This window comes from Cydia splendana, chromosome 17 (genome assembly GCF_910591565.1).
Source record: "Cydia splendana chromosome 17, ilCydSple1.2, whole genome shotgun sequence".
In the NCBI taxonomy this organism is placed as follows: domain Eukaryota; kingdom Metazoa; phylum Arthropoda; class Insecta; order Lepidoptera; family Tortricidae; genus Cydia; species Cydia splendana.
The window spans coordinates 1,133,154-1,154,160 of NC_085976.1; the positions used below are offsets into that span (position 1 = coordinate 1,133,154).

The 21,007-nt window shown below is 36.1% G+C and overlaps 2 protein-coding genes across 2 annotated transcripts; one reads left to right on the plus strand and one right to left on the minus strand.

Moving 5' to 3' along the window:
* Window positions 1-1,343: 1,343 nt before the first annotated feature.
* Window positions 1,344-5,815, minus strand: LOC134798526 (uncharacterized). The gene is made up of 4 exons (XM_063770912.1): window positions 5,454-5,815; window positions 3,174-3,667; window positions 2,233-2,343; window positions 1,344-1,527 (listed from the first exon to the last, which is right to left on the minus strand). The coding sequence occupies exons 1-4, from the start codon at window positions 5,721-5,723 to the stop codon at window positions 1,347-1,349; spliced, it is 1,056 nt and encodes a 351-aa protein (XP_063626982.1). The 5' UTR covers window positions 5,724-5,815; the 3' UTR covers window positions 1,344-1,346.
* Window positions 5,816-5,988: 173 nt separating this feature from the next.
* Window positions 5,989-19,918, plus strand: LOC134798953 (uncharacterized). The gene is made up of 8 exons (XM_063771382.1): window positions 5,989-6,024; window positions 6,971-7,085; window positions 10,933-11,203; window positions 16,761-16,854; window positions 17,549-17,674; window positions 18,168-18,262; window positions 19,132-19,239; window positions 19,640-19,918. The coding sequence occupies exons 1-8, from the start codon at window positions 5,989-5,991 to the stop codon at window positions 19,893-19,895; spliced, it is 1,101 nt and encodes a 366-aa protein (XP_063627452.1). The 3' UTR covers window positions 19,896-19,918.
* The last annotated feature ends 1,089 nt before the right edge of the window (window positions 19,919-21,007 follow it).

The following is a 21,007-nucleotide window of genomic DNA, read 5'->3' on the forward strand; positions in this document are numbered from 1 at the left end:
ATAATTTTAGCCTCTCAAGAACTCCTCGAAAAAAACCTTTTCCCTAATATCCGTCCAAACACTTAATTCGACGGAGCCCCGCTCACGCGGGGCTCCTATATCTGCGTAGTTTGCCCTTCGGGCATCTAAAGAAACCTAACGAACCTAACCTACCTATTATGATTAGTTTCTTTTATAAAACCGTTTCTCCTACTGGAGGGGGCTCCTCTCCTTCGATCTCCTCTTTTATACGGTCTTTGTGTGGTTACAATTATGACATTTATGACTAAAGTAATATTTGCTTCATAGGTTGTTCACAACCATACATATTTATTATTCATGCTTTGGTTACAAAAATTTTGAAACTTTTGAAACCTTATGAAAAAAAGATATTATAACCACTAAATATATGACTAAACTTTTTATGTCTATACTAATACTATGCACTGCAATACTTCGAACGAAAAACAATTATGGATATCAAGCATATGACTTAAAATTTTATGCGAATTAAATTAATGACTATAAAAATTATGACAACTCATTTATGACAAAAACCCAGTTATGCTCAGGATAATTCTGACTGAAGATTTTTATGACTTACAATTTTATGCATAAAGTGTTATGACAATTTAAAACATGACAAAAGTTGTTATGCGACCAGAGGGAGTCCCATAATAAGCTTTATACGGCATTTAATAAACATAATATGGAGTATTTTAGCAATTTAATTAATACAGTCCGAATTTATGAAGTACCATATCAACGCCAATTTATGTAAGTCTCCAACACCAAGGACTCGCATTCCGGGAACAGCAACTCGCTGTTGCCGTTCGCAATTCTACGGAGGGAGGTAATGTGCTGATGATAAGCTTACGTCAGCCATTTAGGGAGCAGGGAAGATTTATAACAATACGAATAGTCGAATAAACTTATATGGAGTATTTTAACAATTTAATCAATACAGTCCGAATTTATGCAGTGTATCAACGCCAATTTCTGTAAAAGTCTCCAACACTGAGGACTCGCATTCCGGGAACAGGGACTCGCAGTTGCCGTCCGCGCTACGTCAGCCATTTAGGGAGCAGAGAGGATTTATAACAATACGAATAAACTTATATCGAGTATTTTAACAATTTAATTAATACAGTCCGAATTTATGCAGTGTATCAACGCCAATTTCTGTAAAAGTTTCCAACACCGAGGACTCGCATTCCGGGAACAGCAACTCGCTGTTGCCGTTCGCACTTCTAGGGAGGGAGGTGATGTGCTGATGATAAGCTTACGTCAGCCATTTAGGGAGCAGGGAAGATTTATAACAATACGAATAGTCGAATAAACTTATATGGAGTATTTTAACAATTTAATCAATACAGTCCGAATTTATGCAGTGTATCAACGCCAATTTCTGTAAAAGTCTCCAACACCGAGGACTCGCATTCCGGGAACAGGGACTCGCAGTTGCCGTCCGCGCTACGGCCCAGACGCTCTGCTGCGTGGTATTCGTTGTCCGCGTGGTGGGACAGCTCGTCTGACGTTGTCGAAGGCCTGAAAACAAACAATACTTATTTATTCACCACACCTGTATCTGTATTCTTGAAAACCTTCTCGGCTCTTTTTATTTTTCAAACCCTGATTAGAAAGTTGAATTTTATCCACATGAGTTACAAAGTAATTGGATGCTAGATGCAATTTGAAATATTTTGGAATCTTTTTTTATTTATTTTATTAGCACGAATATTTACGACGATAGGAGCAAAAAACAAAATCCTTAAAAATATTTCAAAATTTCTGAATCTTTTACTTAATAATTAAAAAAATTTAGCGAAGATTATCCATACCAAGTTGTGGCTGTTAACGTGACGTTCGGATTCTGAACGCAGCTGCACTACTTACTGCCGCAGTATTGCAGCGCGACATTACTGCCAAAAATGTCAAAAATTCGGGCAGCAATATTGGTTTAGAAAAACGACGAGGAGCGAGGAATCATCTAATGTCTTCTCGCTAAATTGACATTTTGATATTTCCTGGCAGTAATTCAGTCGACTGCGGCATTATCGCAGTGCGGTAGTATTGTCGCGTTGCGATAATGCCTACTGTATTTTCGACAGCAGTAGGTAATGCAGTCGGCAGTAACGTCGCGCTGCAATACTGCGGTAGTCGTGCAGCTGCGTCACCTAAATGCACACACGTACACACATTGACTCCACATCTATTAACACTATTATTGCCAATAGGCAAGATTTTACTCACGTGAACAGAATGTGTGCTATTTCACCCAACAGGCCATGTTCGTACGTAAACGGGATCTCAGCAGCCTCGCAGATTGTGCGTAGCAAGCACGGACGACCCGAGTACCCGTATCTGTAATACATGGAATTTATTTCAAATGAATGTTTTATTATACTTGATTGCTGTTGCAGTCTTATTTTCTTGAATTCCGATGGGTGGGGGGAAAGTGGTTTCTGAGAGTGATTATGTTCAAGAATAAAAAAATATAACGTCTCATTTTAAGTGAATTGTACAGGATTATTATGAGAAATTCAAACTGATTGTATTTATACATATTCGGGTTATTTAAATAAGCAATGTCATGTCTCATGTTTATTAATTATTATAATATTAAAAAATAGGTACCTTTAGTAACATAATAATACCTCTATATATCTATCTAACGATTTCGATGAAATTTGCTACATAGGGGTTTTTAGGGGCGACAAATCGATCTAACTAGGTCTTATCTCTGGAAAAACGCGCATTTTTGAGTTTTTATATGTTGTCTCCCAGATAGTTATTATAAAGTTATTATAAAGTCCATACCTAAAATAATTTCGCACCGCTCTCCTTGGCAATGAAATTGACTGTTAAGTGCTACGCATGTAAAAAAAAATAGTAACTGTTCGCTCTAGAAATGAAAATGCAAAATTAGCACTTTATAGGTGTCAATTTACAGTAGACACACGACTTTTAAAAGCAACCGTTACTAAAGCTGCCTTTTCACTGAGGCAGAAGTGAGCGGAGATGAGAAAGACATGCCTGATTCAACCAATAGCATTGGTTATCTTCTCTTCTTCAATTGATTACAAAATGCTGTTGATTCACACTCTCTCTTCGCTCCGTCTCTTTTTATCTCCGCTCATCTCCGCCTCAGTGGACAGCCAGCCTAAACCTGAGAGATGCATGGAAAAGCTTACCTTTCTGACATATGTTCAATAATTTTGTAGAAGTCCCATCTATTCATTCTCTGCGGTCCTGCCTCTTCTTCTTTCGCTTTCTGGTCTATGAGTTCCTGTCGACTTATAGCTTCATCTAAAGTCAACTCATTTTTATCTTGTATTGCGCCACCTTCAGAGTATATAAGCGATCTTCTTCTTCTGTCATTAAAAGTGATATCAACTAAAGAATCTTCTTGAGAATCTTTACTTTCTTCGCTATCGTTAACATCATCTTCTTGGGATCCTTCTTTATCATCGTCATCATTAACAGCTATTTTCCTAGATTCTGAATCTTCTTTGTCTTCAGTATTACTATTTCCATCCATGTCTCTGGACACAGTTTCAGCGAATCCGTAAATTCTGCTAGTGTACTCGGTACTGTTCGAAGGAAGGTAATATTGGAATTTAATGACAGTTCCGACTGTCACCGCCTGCTCCTTAAGATCCACTGGAATACCTAAACCGATGATAAACTGAAATAAAAAGGTCATGAGTTTTAATTTTTCAAGTAAAATATAACAAAAGGTATATGATATTTTAAATGGTGTTGTTTATAAAACTTCCATGAGACTTGGGCATATACCTATATTACATAAAATTTTGGGCTTAAAACGTGAGTGACCCATTCTAAGCAGTATAATGTCTTGTTCACAATGTCGAATGATAACTGCCTCCTTTATGCATTTGGCAAAACCAAACACGAAGAAATGAAACAAAATGCCACATGCTTAATTTTTTCGAATAGGTAAATGAAAATTAAGAGCATTAACTATAAAAATATATTCAACTTTCTTTATAGCAGACCTAAATATAAAACAAACACAAAGACCCAATTAATAGTTGCCTAGACGAAAACACGGTATCATTTCTAGCTTTCCATATTACACAAACTTGCCCTACTTTGCCAGGTAAACAGTCGAGCACGTTTAGTCTAAAAAGATATTTACACAAAAAAGAGGATATTATGTTAAAAAATACAAAAGCGAAATAATCTTAAAACAGGAACGGGCTAATATCGGCCCTTTTTCTGGGGCACTTTTCGGCAACGCTATTGTTTCGGAGGCCCTTGAGGGGAGGGCACTTATGAAATTAGATATACTCGATCACGGCCTAATGATATCCAGTCATTTGTCGATGGATGACAGCCCGTGGGGACTCGGGTGTCGCCGCGTATTGAAACTGACGTGATTAGGTTAATGGAGCTAATTAATTATGATTAAATGTATCGACATGTTTTTTTATTCATAGATATTCTGATAGCTTAGAGTGGAGGTGATGTAGATATAGATAGATATTCTTTTCAAAAAGAATTATATTATTAATGTTTATCAAACTTAAAATAAACACAAGCATAATTTTTTTTAGGGGAAACAAGTAATTTTCATGAGAGTAGATACCGTACAGTTGCTCAACATTACTGATAAACTGAAATAAATGTCATATATACGAAGGAAAAACTTACCAAGGGCTCCAGTGTCCAGAGCTGGAATCGAACCAGCGTCCTTTTACGCGACAGATGCCATTTATTTCGGTTTATAGTTTAAATAATAGTGTGTCTACTTTAAATAACACAAATGAAAATATTTTCATAGCAAGTAATTTGATTTGTTCTTAAAACATTAGTACATTACTGATTGCTATAGAAATATAATCATCGATTTGTGTAATGTCTTATAATATTTATTTATTTCCCACCAAGGGAAACTTTTGCTTGCTGCGGCTTGAAAAACAGTGATTCTCTACCAAACAGATGGCTGTCAATATCTTATTACTGACACTATTAATCAATTTACGGGATCGCTACCTAAAGTGTCATTCTATGGAACTTGCTAACTATGTAAACAAACCGCCATATTGAAATTGTCTGTGAATGATGAATTTACTAGTGACTTTTGTTTACATAGTTAGCAAGTTCCATAGAATGACACTTTATGTACTTAGTAGGGAATTTGTCTTATTTAACTTCCTACTCCGACCCTTTTCCATTCAATCAGAATAAATTAAAAATTCAACACTCACCAGAACTACGTCAAGTATTAAACGAAGCAAACGAGAAAAAACCTCGACTAAACAAATTCCTCGCAACACTTCAAAAAGCAGGCCAAAGCGAGCAACTTAATTGCATTTAAATTCACCAACAAGAAAAAACACTGCTTCGTTAAGCCCGATCCGGTGTGCAAAGAAAACATCATTTTCCCGAGTTAAATCAGCTACGTTATGTAAATTTGCATGAGCGAATTCGAATAAGGGAAGAAATACCTGCGCTCGGGTCGGGCCGCCGTCGGGGTACACGAGGTACCTCCTCTGTCTGTGTGCTTCGAGAGTCGCGAGAACATTTAGGAGGATTAGTGCGAGCAGCATTATGTGCGTCTTTCGCGGAGCACGACGGGAAATAAAATAAATGTAGTAGTATTTGCTCTGCTTTGTGACTAATGAACCGTTATGTTTTCTCAGCGAATCCGGCATGTGCCACATTAGCTTTACCTGAGCGAACAGGCAATTAGGCTCGCATGCCTGTCTGCTAGCCATCCCTTTGAACTGGCAAAGTTAGTTTAGTGGAATTAGTATTAATTGGTTATTAAGGTCAAATTAGGGTAGTTTTTCCAGACGAATTAAACAACATTATCTGATTAACGTCCCACTGCTGCAGCTGGCCACAAGCATAAAATGTGTGAGGACTTCATACAAATTGAATTTTAGAATAGGTACTTGTTTGTATGCAATGCAAACTTCCTTATAGAGGACGTTTTCCTTCACGTAAAAGTAACAACTGAATAAGCTTTTTCACAATACCATGTCGGTGACAAACAAGTATACGGCCCACCCGATGGTAAGCGGTCATCGTAGACCGTGGACGACTGCAATTCCATGCGCGTTGCCGATACAATCATTTCAAAAATACGCTTTACCAATTTATGTATTAATCATTTGCTATGGCATGTATGTAAGTATTCAGTTGAGCATGTAACCTGAAATGTGATTCAATTTTGTCGCCACAGACCATTCGACATTCCTTTTTGAATCGCAAAGCGAAATAAATTGTAAATTAGAAGGCTGCATGTCGAGCACATTTATTGAGCATGTCGAGCTGCACCGCAGAATCCCATTATATTATGGCCCTTCATTCCGATAAATTGGCCTGTGAGCGGAAAGAGAGCGCCTTTGATGCGGTGCGGCGGTCGGATGTCGGAAGCTCGGAGAAGGCATGAGGTGCAGTGCGTTCAGCCAGCAGAGTTTTTGAAAATTGTAGCGCTTTGTACAAGCTTTTCCGTAACTTGCAATGTTTGTTCGGGCCAAATCTTGCAAGCTAAATTAGAACCACTTTCCAAAATTCAACACAGGAGGTGACCATAAGATACCCTATAGGAGGTGGCCAATGCATGGCCATTGTTGTGTTTGGGTTCGTTAGAATTGTTTCGATGAATAATATGAGTATTAGTTGCTTGTTGAAAGAAAAGTAAAGTCAACGATAAAAGCTTGTGCAAAAATTTAATATTTAACAAAAAACTTATGAAATTGTAATACGGTTGTCAAAAAATAGGAATATCAATCTGAGGTCTTTTTTAGTAATCTCATGGATTTTAAAATTTCGTTCGATGAATAAATGTCACGAATATACTTAACTTAGGTCTAAAATGCACCATTAAAATCTGTAATATTTTTTTCACAAAAGCTATTAAAAATTGCTTAAAGTAAGTATGTTAGTTTTGATCGAACTCATTGATTTTTTTTTTGTTAATAATAACTAAAAATAACAATGACATTCGCGCTCCCAGGCACGAGCGGATGTTCGCTCAGTATTCAGCGAGCTGCGTTCGGAGAAAGACTTGAACTCACTACACCTTAACCACTTAAGGTTGAGGATTTTATCAAAACAATACTGCTCTCAAGGTACAAGTGCTCGGTACATTCACAGCCGAGCGTTGTTCAGTGAACTGAGCACCGAGATGCATTTCTATCGAGATTCCATCGAATTGCACGATACGTCGACCTGGTTGGAAGGCATTCAGAAAATGTTTGAATTATTTCCTTTACAACTGTTATTATTCCTTGTACAGAGTTTTTTCAAAGTATTGCTAACTATAAATACTTTGCGTAGGTACTGAATATCAAGGTCGTCGTATTGATTCTGAGACCGCGAAAAAGTTTTATTGTTTAATACCTACATCTCGGCTAATCAGAATGTCAGTTTTTTAGAGCACCGTACAAAACTTTGTTCACGGTGCTCTTATGGGATCACTTCGGTCTTGCAAATCGGTTAAATGCGTTTTTTCTATGCGGTGTCATTTTATTTGCGAGATGTCGGAGTTGGGTCGGACCTATGATAATAGTAGTTTAATACGAGTATGACCTTCATATTCATCTCATAAGGTATATTTGGCTAAACGTTAAAAAACACTTTATATTCATGAGCTTACCTTACCAATTTATAAGATTTTTGTCTATTTTCACACAAAACATGAATTCTATTGCATAGGTAATTATCAGGGAAATACCAGTTACAGAAATCCTGTCCAGCGTGCCCGTATGCCTGATCTGAGGAGGACCTCCGTGATGCGACAGACAGAGCGATAAACTACCTTCTGGTCCCGCACAGTCTGAAACCATCGACACGAGAAGAAGAAGTAAAAGATAGTAACAAAAATGTTTCCTAATGGTTACCTACAACAACCAGCCTGCAGCAGTGCCCTGCCCTATTTTAAAAGCTCCTTCCTACTTATATTGACAAGATAACATTTGTACATTGTTGCTTGTTGAAAATTTGGAATATCGCTCGCAGACGTATATGCATGTTTAAAAAATTGTTTTTTTCTGCAATAAAGTTTAAATAAATATAATAACGAAATATTTTTGCCTTATTTCAATATTTTTTTGCTGTAAAAAAGGTTTCGTAGATCGTTGTAGAATCGGATCCGGAGCCGCGTTTCAAATATTCCCTCTCCGAGCCGCTCCGGGCATTCCATTGACTTTTAAAACCTAGCACATATGAATTATATCAATTATCTATCGTTAGCTTAAATGCGAGTATGGAATTTACTGGCTCGTTTAAAAAGGTTTTCTTTGATTATACCTACATTCTATTTTTGATGTTATTTTGTGGTGTTTTTATGGTAACTAATATAGTGATTATAAAATAAAATATAATTATGGGGGTTTCTGAGACTAACAGGCTTTAAGCCAAAAGATTAAAGCAAATATTTTAACTTGAACTTTGAAAAAAAAATAGGTAAGTAACCGCTTCTTAATAAAAGGCTACAAGCTAAGATAACATGATATAGGTATGCCAAATACCAATTTAGAGAATTCCACCAGATTGCCGTTTCTCGTTCGTAGAAAGGTAAAGAGTCAGTGGAGAGTCTCTCAAGGTGTTATGCTTGGAAACCGAAGTCCAATGAGAGTTGGTTAGCAGTTGTTGTATTTTAACTGACCTTCGCAACTCCGTATTAGAAAATCAAATCATAGTAGTAGTACTTAATTGTAGTAGGCAGCTCCATGATGCTCAGTTTATGCCTACCTACTGAATGGCAATGGCAATGAAAAATGGCAACCCCGGCTGTCAAACGATAAGCAGCTGATTTTGCTAGGTCCCTTGTAATTATTTTAATTTTAATGATATGTGACGTAACACGGGAAAAGGTACCTTATGAGGGTTTCTAGTTTCGGAGATATTAAATGTTTTGTAAAGAGGTGAAAAAATGCTCAATTTTTTTTTATTGTGTGATCTGAAACCTTAATGCCTAACGTTTGTTTACCTGTTTTTATTTTTGTTATAAGTTAGTTATAAGCCTAGTAATGTCGTCTCAGAGTTTAGTAGAAAAGGTACCTTATGGAAAAAAGATTGAAAATTCCCAAAAAAACTAGTCAATACGGGAAAAGAAGTTTGGTAGAGAACTGTATTAGCATTCTGCAAAACTAATTTGATAATTTCAGTTCTGGTTGGGGCGCCTCGCAAATATTATAACCGTACATAGACCGACATCACAAATCCAAGTAGACTGCTATTATACCAAAGTTACTCTCGTCAAGTCTTTCTTAACTAGAATAATCTTCATTTGGTTTGGTCGCATGCAGTAAATCAGCCATTGGTTTGCTGAAAAATGCCAATACCCGACGCATTACCTTATGGAATATCTGAGGTCATTGAACCTCAATGCCGCTTATCTTCAATAGCAACCGAAATATATTATTGATAAGAAATAGACGATTTATACCATCTTAACCCCAAAATATTATTAGTTTATCCTAACTGTTCCATCATCATCATGCCTCATCATGTAACTTGACCACAAGGTACCTTTTCATTACATACAAATTATTGGTCTTTTTTAAGATTATTATGACGAAGAACTAATTAAATTGGGGGCAGTTTAATGTAAATTAATATTTTCTATTCATAAAAGATAAACTATAATATGATTGATATTTTGTAGTGATGTATTATTAGATTTATTTCCATAAGGTACCTTTTCGTAAATGTATGGAGCAAATACTGTTATTGTTATGTAAGTTTAAAGTGGCATAAGGGGTTAAATATAGTATTTAGTTGGGGTTTTAGGATTTATTTCATTTGAATGACAGAATTTCTTTCATATGTGCTCAGAAAAATTGATTGTGTGTCACATTAAAAGTAAAAATATTCAATTTTGTGATTTTATATGAAAAAGTCAGAAAATACATTTTCACCTCTAAATCGGTATTGTTTTTTGCTTAAACTGTCTGTCAGTGTCGTTTTCTAATAGATAAAATTTAAATCTTGAGAGCTCATTGCAATCAATCGTGAAAATGAAATAAAACTTTATTTTCAAGAGATTGGTTAGTATACACATAAATCAGCCGATATCAAAAGTTTCTATTTGCATTACAGAACAAGTCGCAATATTTTTTTAATCTCAGATATATAAGGCATTATTATTTGTAGTCAACTATGTAACTTACTTCAGGAACATAGTTTTTTAGGCGGCTAAACTTAAAACTTCTCTATCGTAAAGTTGCTCATTTCACAACATTATTTTCAAAAAATCATATCTCTGTAACTACGCAACCTAGAAGGTTGATCTTTTGTGTTATCGATAGCTTATTTATTGTAGATTACTGGGGTATGCATAACTCCATACCCGCCATAAGGTACCTTTGACCGTGGGACGTCACATATTTCATGTAATATTAAGCATTAAAAGTGTGAATCAAATAGTTTTAACATTAAGTTTTATGTATACATAATAAGTGAAGTGCTTTAGTGACGTTTACTAGTGTCTTGTAATATCTCAGATTTGTAGCCGTTACAGGTTATAAGTTTGAAACCTGCGTTCGCCTTGGAATCCTTTCTGGGTTTTTTTTCATCACTAATATTTACTAAATGTGTTTATAATAAAGCGTTGATCATTGTACAGGGTTAGAACGCAGTGTAGATACAGTCAATCGTCACTATTTCACGTAAGTACGTACCTAAATATCACTTAGCTTGAGTGAGCGATTCCTTGTTTATTTTTGGGTTTAATTTCAATTGCAAAACTGTCTACAATGCTTACCCGCAGAGCAGCCGCAGCGGCTCGCCAGCAGGAGACTGATAAACTCCAACTTACCTTGCTGGAGTTGAAAATATCCAAGGAATCTTGTGCTCAATTGCTCAGTGAAAGGGAAGACAGTGAGAAGGAACTATTATTAGTACTTAGTAGCAATGATAAGCTTAAAAAGGAACTTTGCTCATTAGAAGCTGACTACAATAATGTAAATTCAGAGCGGGCCCGGCTTCAGGAGACGGTTGACAGGTTCACTGAGTGTAGTGCTGCGTATGAGCAGGCCCTGAAGGACATCAACTCATTGGAGAGAGCACTGCACGACGCCCACGAACAAATCTATGAGCTACAGGAGGCCCAACACAATGCAGCAGCGGCACACTCTCAGAGCTTGTTCCAAGAACTGGTCCGGCCCGACTCTCAGTTGGTTACCGCACCAATTGAAAACCTTGTGGCCACTACAGATTTAGCCTATGATACTACCACACCAAGGTTAGTAAATTGCAGCGGGAACAAACTAAAGAAATATATTAAATTAAATAGACTCATAAAAAAAAACCAAAACTTGTCAAAAATAAATAAATTGTTTTTTAAAAAATTGCGATTTTGTAAAATTAATGTTAATTTAGTGGATAAGTTAGATTTATATTCTGCCCAGTTAGAAAATAGTCAATTGCAATATGAAACCGACACACAGACTTTAAAATTAAAAAATCAGAGTTTGGAGGATTCCATAGAATCCTTAGAAAAAATAAATGAGAGTTCTAAAAAGGTGATTAATGAATATTCTTTGGCCATGGATGATTTAATATCCCAGATTAAGCTTAATTCAGAACGGTTTGAGTCACTGACCAATGCTCAGTCATGTACTTGTAAGCAAGTGACTGAACATTCGTCGACCAGTTTACTCGACCTAAGCCTGTGTGACGGTTTACCACAACAGCATGTAAATGATAATAGCTCCTTCCACACTACACAACAAAGCACACCTAAACCTAATGTTATTATGTATTCTGATGAAATTGGAAGCAATATGAGCTCATTTTTAAGCTTTTACCTAAAGGGACTTAGTACAATCAGCAATTGTCTGCCTCACAGTAGCTTTGAAAATATTTTAAAACAAATTTTAAATGACAGTAATATTCATTCTAAGACAACACTGCTTATTCTTATGGGGAATAGGGGTAATGTGAACAAAAATAATTTAATTAAATACTTTGAACAGTTAAACTCGCTTGCAGTGCATGAAATTATTTTTTTCACATTCCCCTATTGTGAGCAAATGTCAGAGGCAGAAAATACCACTAGACATAAGTTAAATATATCTCTATATAATCTTTGTACATATAGTAGTAAGTTTAGCATAATTGACACTAACAATTTTGTTAGTAAATACCATATGCCTATGGTGTTTTTGACTAAAGGCAAGTGTTGCCTTTCAAATTATTACAAAAGACAAATAGCTTTATCGCTATCATATTTACTTGACATTTCTGCCAAGAATTTGGTAGCTCCTATTGAGCAGCCCAGTATGAACATGGAATTGGTTCCAGTCATAACCAATGATTTAATAGATTTAAACTAGCTGTTAAGACAAAAGATTCTGTCTCTGGCAATTTAGTTTTAAATAAATATAATGAAAAATACTGCAAACATGGAAAGTATATCCACCTGGTGCATCAAAATATTCAATGTATTAGAGGAAAAAATTTACAGATAGAACTTTTTTTGAATGATTTTAATATTGATATTTTATGTCTTACTGAACATTGGTTAAATAATAATGAATTAATGCCCCAATTTAATAATCACCAGGCGGGAAGTTCGTTCACCAGACTTAGTTCCATACATGGTGGGTCATTAATTATACTAAATAGTCAGTTAAAATTTAAGGAACGTAAGGACATTGTATCCATGTCTGTTGAACGGACTATAGAACTAAGTGCAGTAGAATTAGAGCAATTTATTGTTGTCTGTGTGTATAGGCCGCCATTAAGTAATTTTGAATTATTTGAAAACATAATGGAATCTGCCCTACTTAAAATATCATCTTCTAGTAAGAAATTGCTTATATGCGGCGACTTTAATGTAAATATTATGGAAAATTCAACAATGTCTTGTAGATTATTGAATCTTTTTAAATCTTGTAATCTCAACCACATGTTTATGGAGCCCACTAGAGTGACTGCTACTAGTGCAACCTGCATAGATAATATTTTCACAGATATTTTTCCTATTGCTAAAAAAGTTATCAGCAATTTAGAATCAGACCACTTAGGTCAATTAATGGTATTTGAGGCATTAAGGAAAAATACCATGAGAAAACAAATAACTTTTGTACCAGTAACCTCAGACCGCGTGGAAAGAATGAAGCTAAGTTTAGTTCAGGCGCTACCCTTTTTGTCTTCCGATATGAGTCCTAATAGTATGTATAATTCATTCTTTCACACTTTTATGGATCATTATAATGCGATATTCACCTCAAAATCGGTCGTAGTTAGTGGTGCATCAGTTTTTAGTGAGTGGGCTACTGCGGACTTACATCAAAGAAGACGTGAACTGTATGCCTTATATGAGGAACGGCGGTTTAATCAGAGTGATGAATTTAAAGAACATGTGAAGGAGTATTCGAAGAAGTTTAAAGTAGATTGTCATATAGCTAAGCGAAATTATCTAAGTCAGAAAATAAAAAGTAGTTCCGACATTGTTAAAGCAACCTGGAAAGTTATAAATGTGGAGACTGGTCGCTCGAAACATACAATTAAAGAACTTAAACTAAACATTGATAACAAAATTATAGATTCCAATTTAGAAGTAGCTACAGAATTTGAAAAATTTTTCACCGAGGTACCAGTATCCACAACTAAGGATTTAAATTCATCACCCTCATCTGCTGTTACATTATTAAAACATAACGCTCCAGAGTGTTGTGGAGACCTTCATTTTGAACATGTTTGTACCTCAGATGTAATAAAGGCGTTTAAATCAATTAATGTCAAAAAAACTAATGACCTCTGGGGAGTCTCTGTCCATGCTGTCAAATCCTTAGTAGAAATTGTAGCGCCTGACTTGGTAGTTATATTTAACAACAGTGTTGATTGCGGCGAGTTTCCTGATCTAATGAAACATAGTAAAGTAATTCCTTTATTTAAATCTGGTAGCAGCTCTGACCTCACTAACTTTAGACCGATATCTGTGCTACCAACATTTAGCAAGATTTTTGAAAAATTAGTTCTTTCTCAATTAGTACGACATTTTAACGTTAATAATTTGATGCATAATAAGCAGTTTGGTTTTACACGGGGTCGCTCAACAACCGATGCTGGTGTTGAGCTAATTAAGCATATTTTCGATGCCTGGGAGGAGTCACGAGATGCTTTAGGTGTCTTCTGTGATTTATCTAAGGCCTTCGACTGTGTTTGTCATGAAACATTAATCAGGAAACTTTATTATTACGGAGTTAGAGGATCGGCACTGAATTTACTTAAGTCCTACTTAAATGGCAGAATACAAAGGGTCGATGTGAATGGACAGCGATCACCTGGGTCATTGGTCTCTATGGGTGTACCACAGGGGTCAATATTGGGGCCTTTCCTGTTCCTTATCTACATAAATGACTTGCCATTCCTTGTTAAGACCCACCATGATATAGTATTGTTTGCAGACGACACCTCACTTATTTTCAAAGTCAAACGACAGCAACAAGCTTACAATGATGTAAACAATGCTATTTCAAAAGTAGTAAATTGGTTCAATGTTAATAATTTACTGTTAAATGAGAAAAAGACTAAATGTATTAAGTTTGTCACTAGTAGTAACGTAAGGCATGTGCAAACAAGTGTCATTGTGAAGGATGAGGAATTGGAATTAGTTGATAGTACAGTTTTTCTTGGTATAACTTTAGATTCTAAACTCCAGTGGGGTCCCCATATTGCTACTCTTTCGAATAGACTGAGCTCTGCAGCTTTTGCAGTGAGCAAAATCCGTCAGTTAACTGATGTGAAAACAGCTCGATTAGTATATTTTAGTTACTTCCATAGCATTATGGCATATGGTATTTTACTGTGGGGCGGTGCTTCAGAGATAAATACCATTTTTGTTCTGCAGAAGAGGGCTATTCGAGCAATATACAAAATGAACCATAGAGACTCACTTAGAGATAAATTTAAGGAAATTGACATAATGACAGTGCACTGTCAATACATTTATGACAATATTCTGTATGTACATAAAAATATTGTAAATTTTAGGAAAAATTGTGAAATTCATAATATTAATACTAGAAATAAACATAAGCTCGCAGTGCCCTTCACTCGGCTCCATAAAATTAAAAAATCATTCATGGGTAATTGTGTAAGATTTTATAATAAACTTCCAAACCATATTACTGAATTATCTATTAATAAATTTAAGAATTATGTAAAGCGTAAACTTATTTCTAAAGCTTATTATACCACACAAGACTACATGAATGATATTACAACGTGGGATTAATTGTTATTCGAAATGATTATTTATTTATTAGGTATATTTGATTATTGATGAGGAAATGGATATTCCGATGTAATACTATCTACTTCTTTTGTTACTTATGCTTTTTTTTTGACATTTAGATTTTATTCTAGAAATTCTAGACTAGTATTTTTTTATACAATCTTTTTAATGTTTGACGATCCTTTTGTGAAATTTTTAGTGTTAAATTTGATATGTATAATAATCCAATTTTATTATGGAATAATATTAACATCAATAAATTGCTCTGATAATTAGATTAAGATTAATTACGATTCATAAGAGCTTGTTGCTAGGCCTACATGAATAAAGTAAATTTTGTTTGTTTGTTTGTTTGAAGTCACTATACTATAATACTTAATAAGCCCACTTGCAGTATTCCACTAACCCGGGATTAATCGGTTAAACCAGGGCTCTCCAAACTCCGGTCCGCTGGTCAAATCCGGCCCGCGAAGCGTTCCAATCCGGCCCGCCAACAGCGTTCCAATCCGGCCCGCGGGAGCCAGGCTCCAGGTGTTCACAGCCCTAACAGCAGCAACCAGATACACCCCCCCCAGCGCCGAAATGCTGTGTGCCGTGGCCCGTGCGAAAATTCTGAGGCGCAATATGGCCCTCAGGTAAAAAAGTTTGGAGACCCCTGGGTTAAACCGTTAAACTATTGTTTTAACCACAAGTGAGTCTTAGGCGTCTAAAATACTACAAAAACATTTAATTTTTTTAAATAATGAAAAACGAATCAACCAGAAAATCGTTTGAATCCACGTCCAAGCAGCTTCACCCCTTAACATACTTGAGGATCGTGATGGCTAAATTACAAGTCCTCTCTAGAACGTGACCGGCAAACCTTAAGCTTTCCTACGAGTGCTCGCTTTCTCTTCTCGTACCATCGCCCACATCTGTTAACTGACAGTACGTAAACCTTATTACAAGAGGCATACGGTCCACCGATGGACAGTTAATAGTGTTACTGTTTGTTCCAATGGTGGCTCCGAGCGGAGCCGCTGGGACTTTCGTCTTTGATTACAACCTCTATGTGCAACACCAAACACAAGTCCCGTCAACCAATTTACACTTACTTGACAAACTATCTCAACTACTGCGCGTACAGACTTTGCTACCACAGAGTAGAAATTAAACGAAATCACTCAGTGCGAACATGGCTTCGTTTCCCAAGCATGTATGATTTTTTTAGTTCGTTGGCTTAGTTTGTACGAGCATTAAGGAATGATCACAAATTGTGAACACAAATAAGACGTCAAACGTTCATTAAGTTGGGTCGAACACGCCGTCAGATTTTGGACAGTAATTTCCTGTCAATCACCATTTTAAACTGTCTGTTATATTAATAGAAGATGTGGATTTATTGCCATTGGGTGGTGTACGTATATTTTTAACTTGTTCTTCATGTGGAAATGTTGATGTATAAACATTGTACTTACAGTTTGAGTTTCTTCTAACAACATTGTAATAAAACATCGAGGTTTAGAAATGTAGAAAAATTTATTTTTGTTGTAGTTAATATTTTGTTTGTTTTCAGTTATTTAGTTCTGTTTAACTTGGACAGAGGATTTTCGAAAGTAAACAACAGACAAAAGAGATATTTGCTGTTTACCTCGTCGACACAATATGGAGTGAGTATATTTTGATATTATTATCCATTTTTTTTTTACTTTAGGTAGATACCTGACTAAAAACAACAATTGCAAATATAATCAGAAATAACTGAGCGTAATTAATGTAAACAGAAGGCAGGAATGGACAAATTACTTAGCACGTTCTGACGGCCTACCGTGAACCACGTTCGACATGTTGCCTCTCTGTCGCACTTGTGAATTTGTACGTAAGTGTGACATAGGCAACACGTCGAACGTGGTTCGCGGTAGGCCCTGTGGTAAGCTTCGGTAGTTCAGTTAGTAACGAGCGATTAGACCGGTGTTTAAAAATATTATGGTGATGATAATGATATGGGAGGATGATCATTAATGAATGAATGAAAGTAATGAAAATATTTATTTTCAGGCAACTACTGGCCCATAAATAAATACCTTAAAACTAGCATACATATTATTATAAATTATATCTTAAAACTAAAAAACACAAATTATGGCTGCGATCCAGTTCGCAACTCCGCACTGTCAGGGAGCCGGCCGCGGAACCGCCGGAACTTGACACTGTTCGGCCTAAACTCCTCCTTGGTGAAGGTCGCTAAATGTTCAGTCGGAATGCTCAGCACAAAAGAATTAAAATTCACACTCTGTCGAGATCCCAACTTCACGATATGACAACTTCATGACTTTGTAATGATGGTGGTGTCTAAATTTGCAGATATTCGCGACGGTGTCCGTCCCGCTGCATCCAGATACGACGACGAGCGTGGCGTGGTTCTACGAAGCGAATTATTATAACGTTGCCAACGCCACATACTTTGAACCACTGCTTGGTGATGTTGCGGTAAGTTGTGGCTACTTTAGTAATATAAAACTATTTTCTTTTTGAATTAGGTATTCAAATAATTCAAAAAATCAGATCAGACACCTATAACGAATGGCAATAGACCACACATGTCGTCAGGTGACAACCAAAACTCACTAATTACCACTACAAGTTCATAGTCATAGTGAACAGTATTAGTACCAATTCAAGGTTGATTTTTGTTTTGTTATTTTTAGTAATTAGTGAGTTTTGGTTGTCACCTGACGATGTGATAATCATGTAACTAGGTACGTCATACCCATGACAAATCAAATAAGATGCTGGCTTTGTTTACTAAAGAAGAGACGCGTTCCACATAGATTTTCGTACACTGACCCGCCTGTTGACCTTTCTATTTCAATAGATATGTCAACAGGAAGCGTCTGTTCTTTATTATGAAATTAATGTGGTGGAAATATTTCAAAAGGTTCAAATTATGACATGCTCAAAAAATACCTTATTATTTTTACAGTGGGGCAGAAGTGAAGATAAACGCAGTGCCGATGGCTCGAATGAGTTGTTGACTAGAAGATTACTGTACACTTCCATCGAAGCAATGTTGGAAAAGTAAGCCCTGTTTATATCATGATGGTAGTAGATAAGTATCTGATCGTTAACAAAGCAGCCTATTGGCGGTAGCAACTCCAGTGTGGTCAAAGCGTTACCGACATGGAGGCCAATTTATAGTCACGCTAATACATGTACGGACAAGTACGAGCGACTGGCATCATTTAAATGCATAGGGTAAATGTGGGATGGCTGCCATACTTTTTGAAAAAGGTAAATAAAATACATAAGATAAGCATTTATAATCTTATAACACATTGTTAGTTTGTATACTCATTAATAAACAATATTTTCAAGGTAGTTTGATATTATTTGTTTTATTACTTTAGTTATAAACAAAATAAAAAGGTCCTTCGGATGGGGATAGATGCCAACTGTATGGGTTAGATGCCGCGATGATATTTTGATTCGTGGGATAGTATACAAATAAAACAAATAATATCAAGCTACTTTGAAAATATTGTTTATTAATGAGTATACAAACTAACACTGTGTTATAAGATTTTTAAATGCTTATCTTCTAACTATCCCACATTTACCCTAATCTGTCGCGGTGTAAAATAGTTTTTCGCAATAAATCACAATACGTCCATTTGAGCGAAGTGTTTGTCATTAACCAGAAGGGGGAAAGGAGTAAGTTTACAAATAAAAAAAGAATTGCAAGCGTTGAATTCGCACAAGTAGCTATGTGCAAATTTGGGCATCTATCCCTCTATAGCATCTATCCCACATTTACCCTAGATGTCACCAACTCACCATGCAAGTTTGAATTGTGCTCATGGTTCGAGCCTCGCGAGCGCTTCCTTGATGACGATTCTTCAAACTCGTTTTTTCTGAACAATCCAACAAATAATAATTTCGTTTCTCAGGAACAGGTTTCCAGGTCGTGCATGCCTGTTAAGGGCTATCTGCGAGGCGGCCACTTCTCAGTTGACGCATAATGGCGTTTTAGGAGACCTCCTGCATCTTGCACTCACGTAAGTCTATTCAGTATGCCATGAGCGGTATGCTGATTTTTACATTTAGATCTATTCTGCGTTTATTTTCTGGCGATTTTTTATATATACTTCGTTCACTACTCCTAAATGATTGATTTTATTTGTTTTGTCATTTAACTTCTTAGAGAATATAACCAAATGGAGTGGTCACTAACGCGTTCCCCTCTGTCGAAAATAGGCGGCCAATGGTCAGCCACATGTATGGACTGACGTCTATCTGACATGGCTATGTTTACGTTACGTATACATTTGATGTACCCCTCCCCCGCAAAAAACGGCCGACTATTTTGTACCGAAAATTATAGACATGGCGTCTCCGTTGGTTATATCCTCTAAGTTTAACTTAGTGAAAAGGTAGTTAACTTGTAGGTACCTACAGTTTCCTCAACATATTTAAAATTAAATTAAATACATACGACTATTTGGCCGTTTTAAACATTAATATAGCACTAAATATTTATCACAGTTTTACAACTTTCAGGCCTTCAACGTCTTTGGAAGAGACAGATGTAGAGGACTGTTTTTACGAGGCGGAGTACCGCGGGATCCTGCATGACTGCGCCAAGTATCTACGTTACTGCCCGATCAGCCCACTTGACTACATATCAGTCAAAACAGAACAACTCTTCAATTAATATCAACTTGCAGTCTTATTAAACTGTCTCTATGAGGCGAAATACAGCCCGATTCTTCTTTTACCTTGCGTTATCCCTGCCTTTGCCAGGGTCCGCTTTCCTACTTGTTTTCCTTCACTACAGCACTTATTTAATTAAAATCGTCATCATACTGTTATATTGGTTTTCTAAAAGGCCACGGACACCAATTTTCTCTAAGAATATCCATCAAATATAATTATCATAAATCTGCGTCCAAACAAAATCACTTTAAGAACAATAACAATAACATCAATTTGCATAGGTACATAAAGGGCATGTTATACGAGGCAGATAAGTTATTGTTTTACAGTACCGTAAACGACTGCTTTAAATATCTCCGGCTGACTAACTTGACTGCCAATTTTATAAATTTAAAATATATTTTGTAAACTTCACTTCTAAATGTAAAATTTTCGTTAAATGTTATATAACTCCTATTATAAATCCCAATCGAATCCCATTTACAAATATAAAAACCTTAAAACATAAACGGCTATATTAAAAACTCCAATAAAAAATGCCAGTTATTTCACCAAAACCCAGTAACATCGGCTGTGGTCAACAGTGAGCCAGCAGAATTTCGGCTTCATTATATCGATGCTACGCTACGGGGTCAGTTTGCGATTCGGACAAATAAGCATCAGCGAGTCAGATGCAGCGTCTGTTATTTACTCTTCAACTCCGAGAGAAAATTGAAACCTATCACAAAATAAGTACTGAAAACATTTTAAGGCGAATAAAATAAACTTTAATAAATATTTGAGGTATGTTTGTGAACCTATAAATATTATACAGTATAATTATAGTCAAAGTATCTTGAGGCCCACATATTACCAGTTCGCCGGACGGTATCAGCCTGTCAGTTGTTCAGAGCTGTTAAATTTTGCGTTTAACTGACAGGCTGATATCGTCCGGCAAACTGGTAATCTGTGGGCCTCTTAAGATACTTTGACTATATACTTAACTTATACCAAATACTATATAAGCTTTACCTTTCAGCATTCGTAGCTGACGAATTAGTATTACTGCCGACTACATTACTTTGTGAAATGTCAATTTTAATATCAATCTCCAGAATCATTGACATTTTT

Coding starts and splice junctions, on each gene's coding strand:
- LOC134798526 (XM_063770912.1), bottom strand. CDS start 5,723: ATGGCTAGCAGACAGGCATGCGAGCCTAATTGCCTGTTCGCTCAGGTA. Junction 3,668..5,453: donor GCGGCCCGACCCGAGCGCAG/GTATTTCTTCCC, acceptor TTTTTATTTCAG/TTTATCATCGGTTTAGGTAT. Junction 1,528..2,232: donor ATAGCACACATTCTGTTCAC/GTGAGTAAAATC, acceptor GTTTGTTTTCAG/GCCTTCGACAACGTCAGACG.
- LOC134798953 (XM_063771382.1), top strand. CDS start 5,989: ATGTCGGTGACAAACAAGTATACGGCCCACCCGATG. Junction 6,025..6,970: donor AGTATACGGCCCACCCGATG/GTAAGCGGTCAT, acceptor TCGCGCTCCCAG/GCACGAGCGGATGTTCGCTC. Junction 17,675..18,167: donor CACTGCTTGGTGATGTTGCG/GTAAGTTGTGGC, acceptor TTATTTTTACAG/TGGGGCAGAAGTGAAGATAA.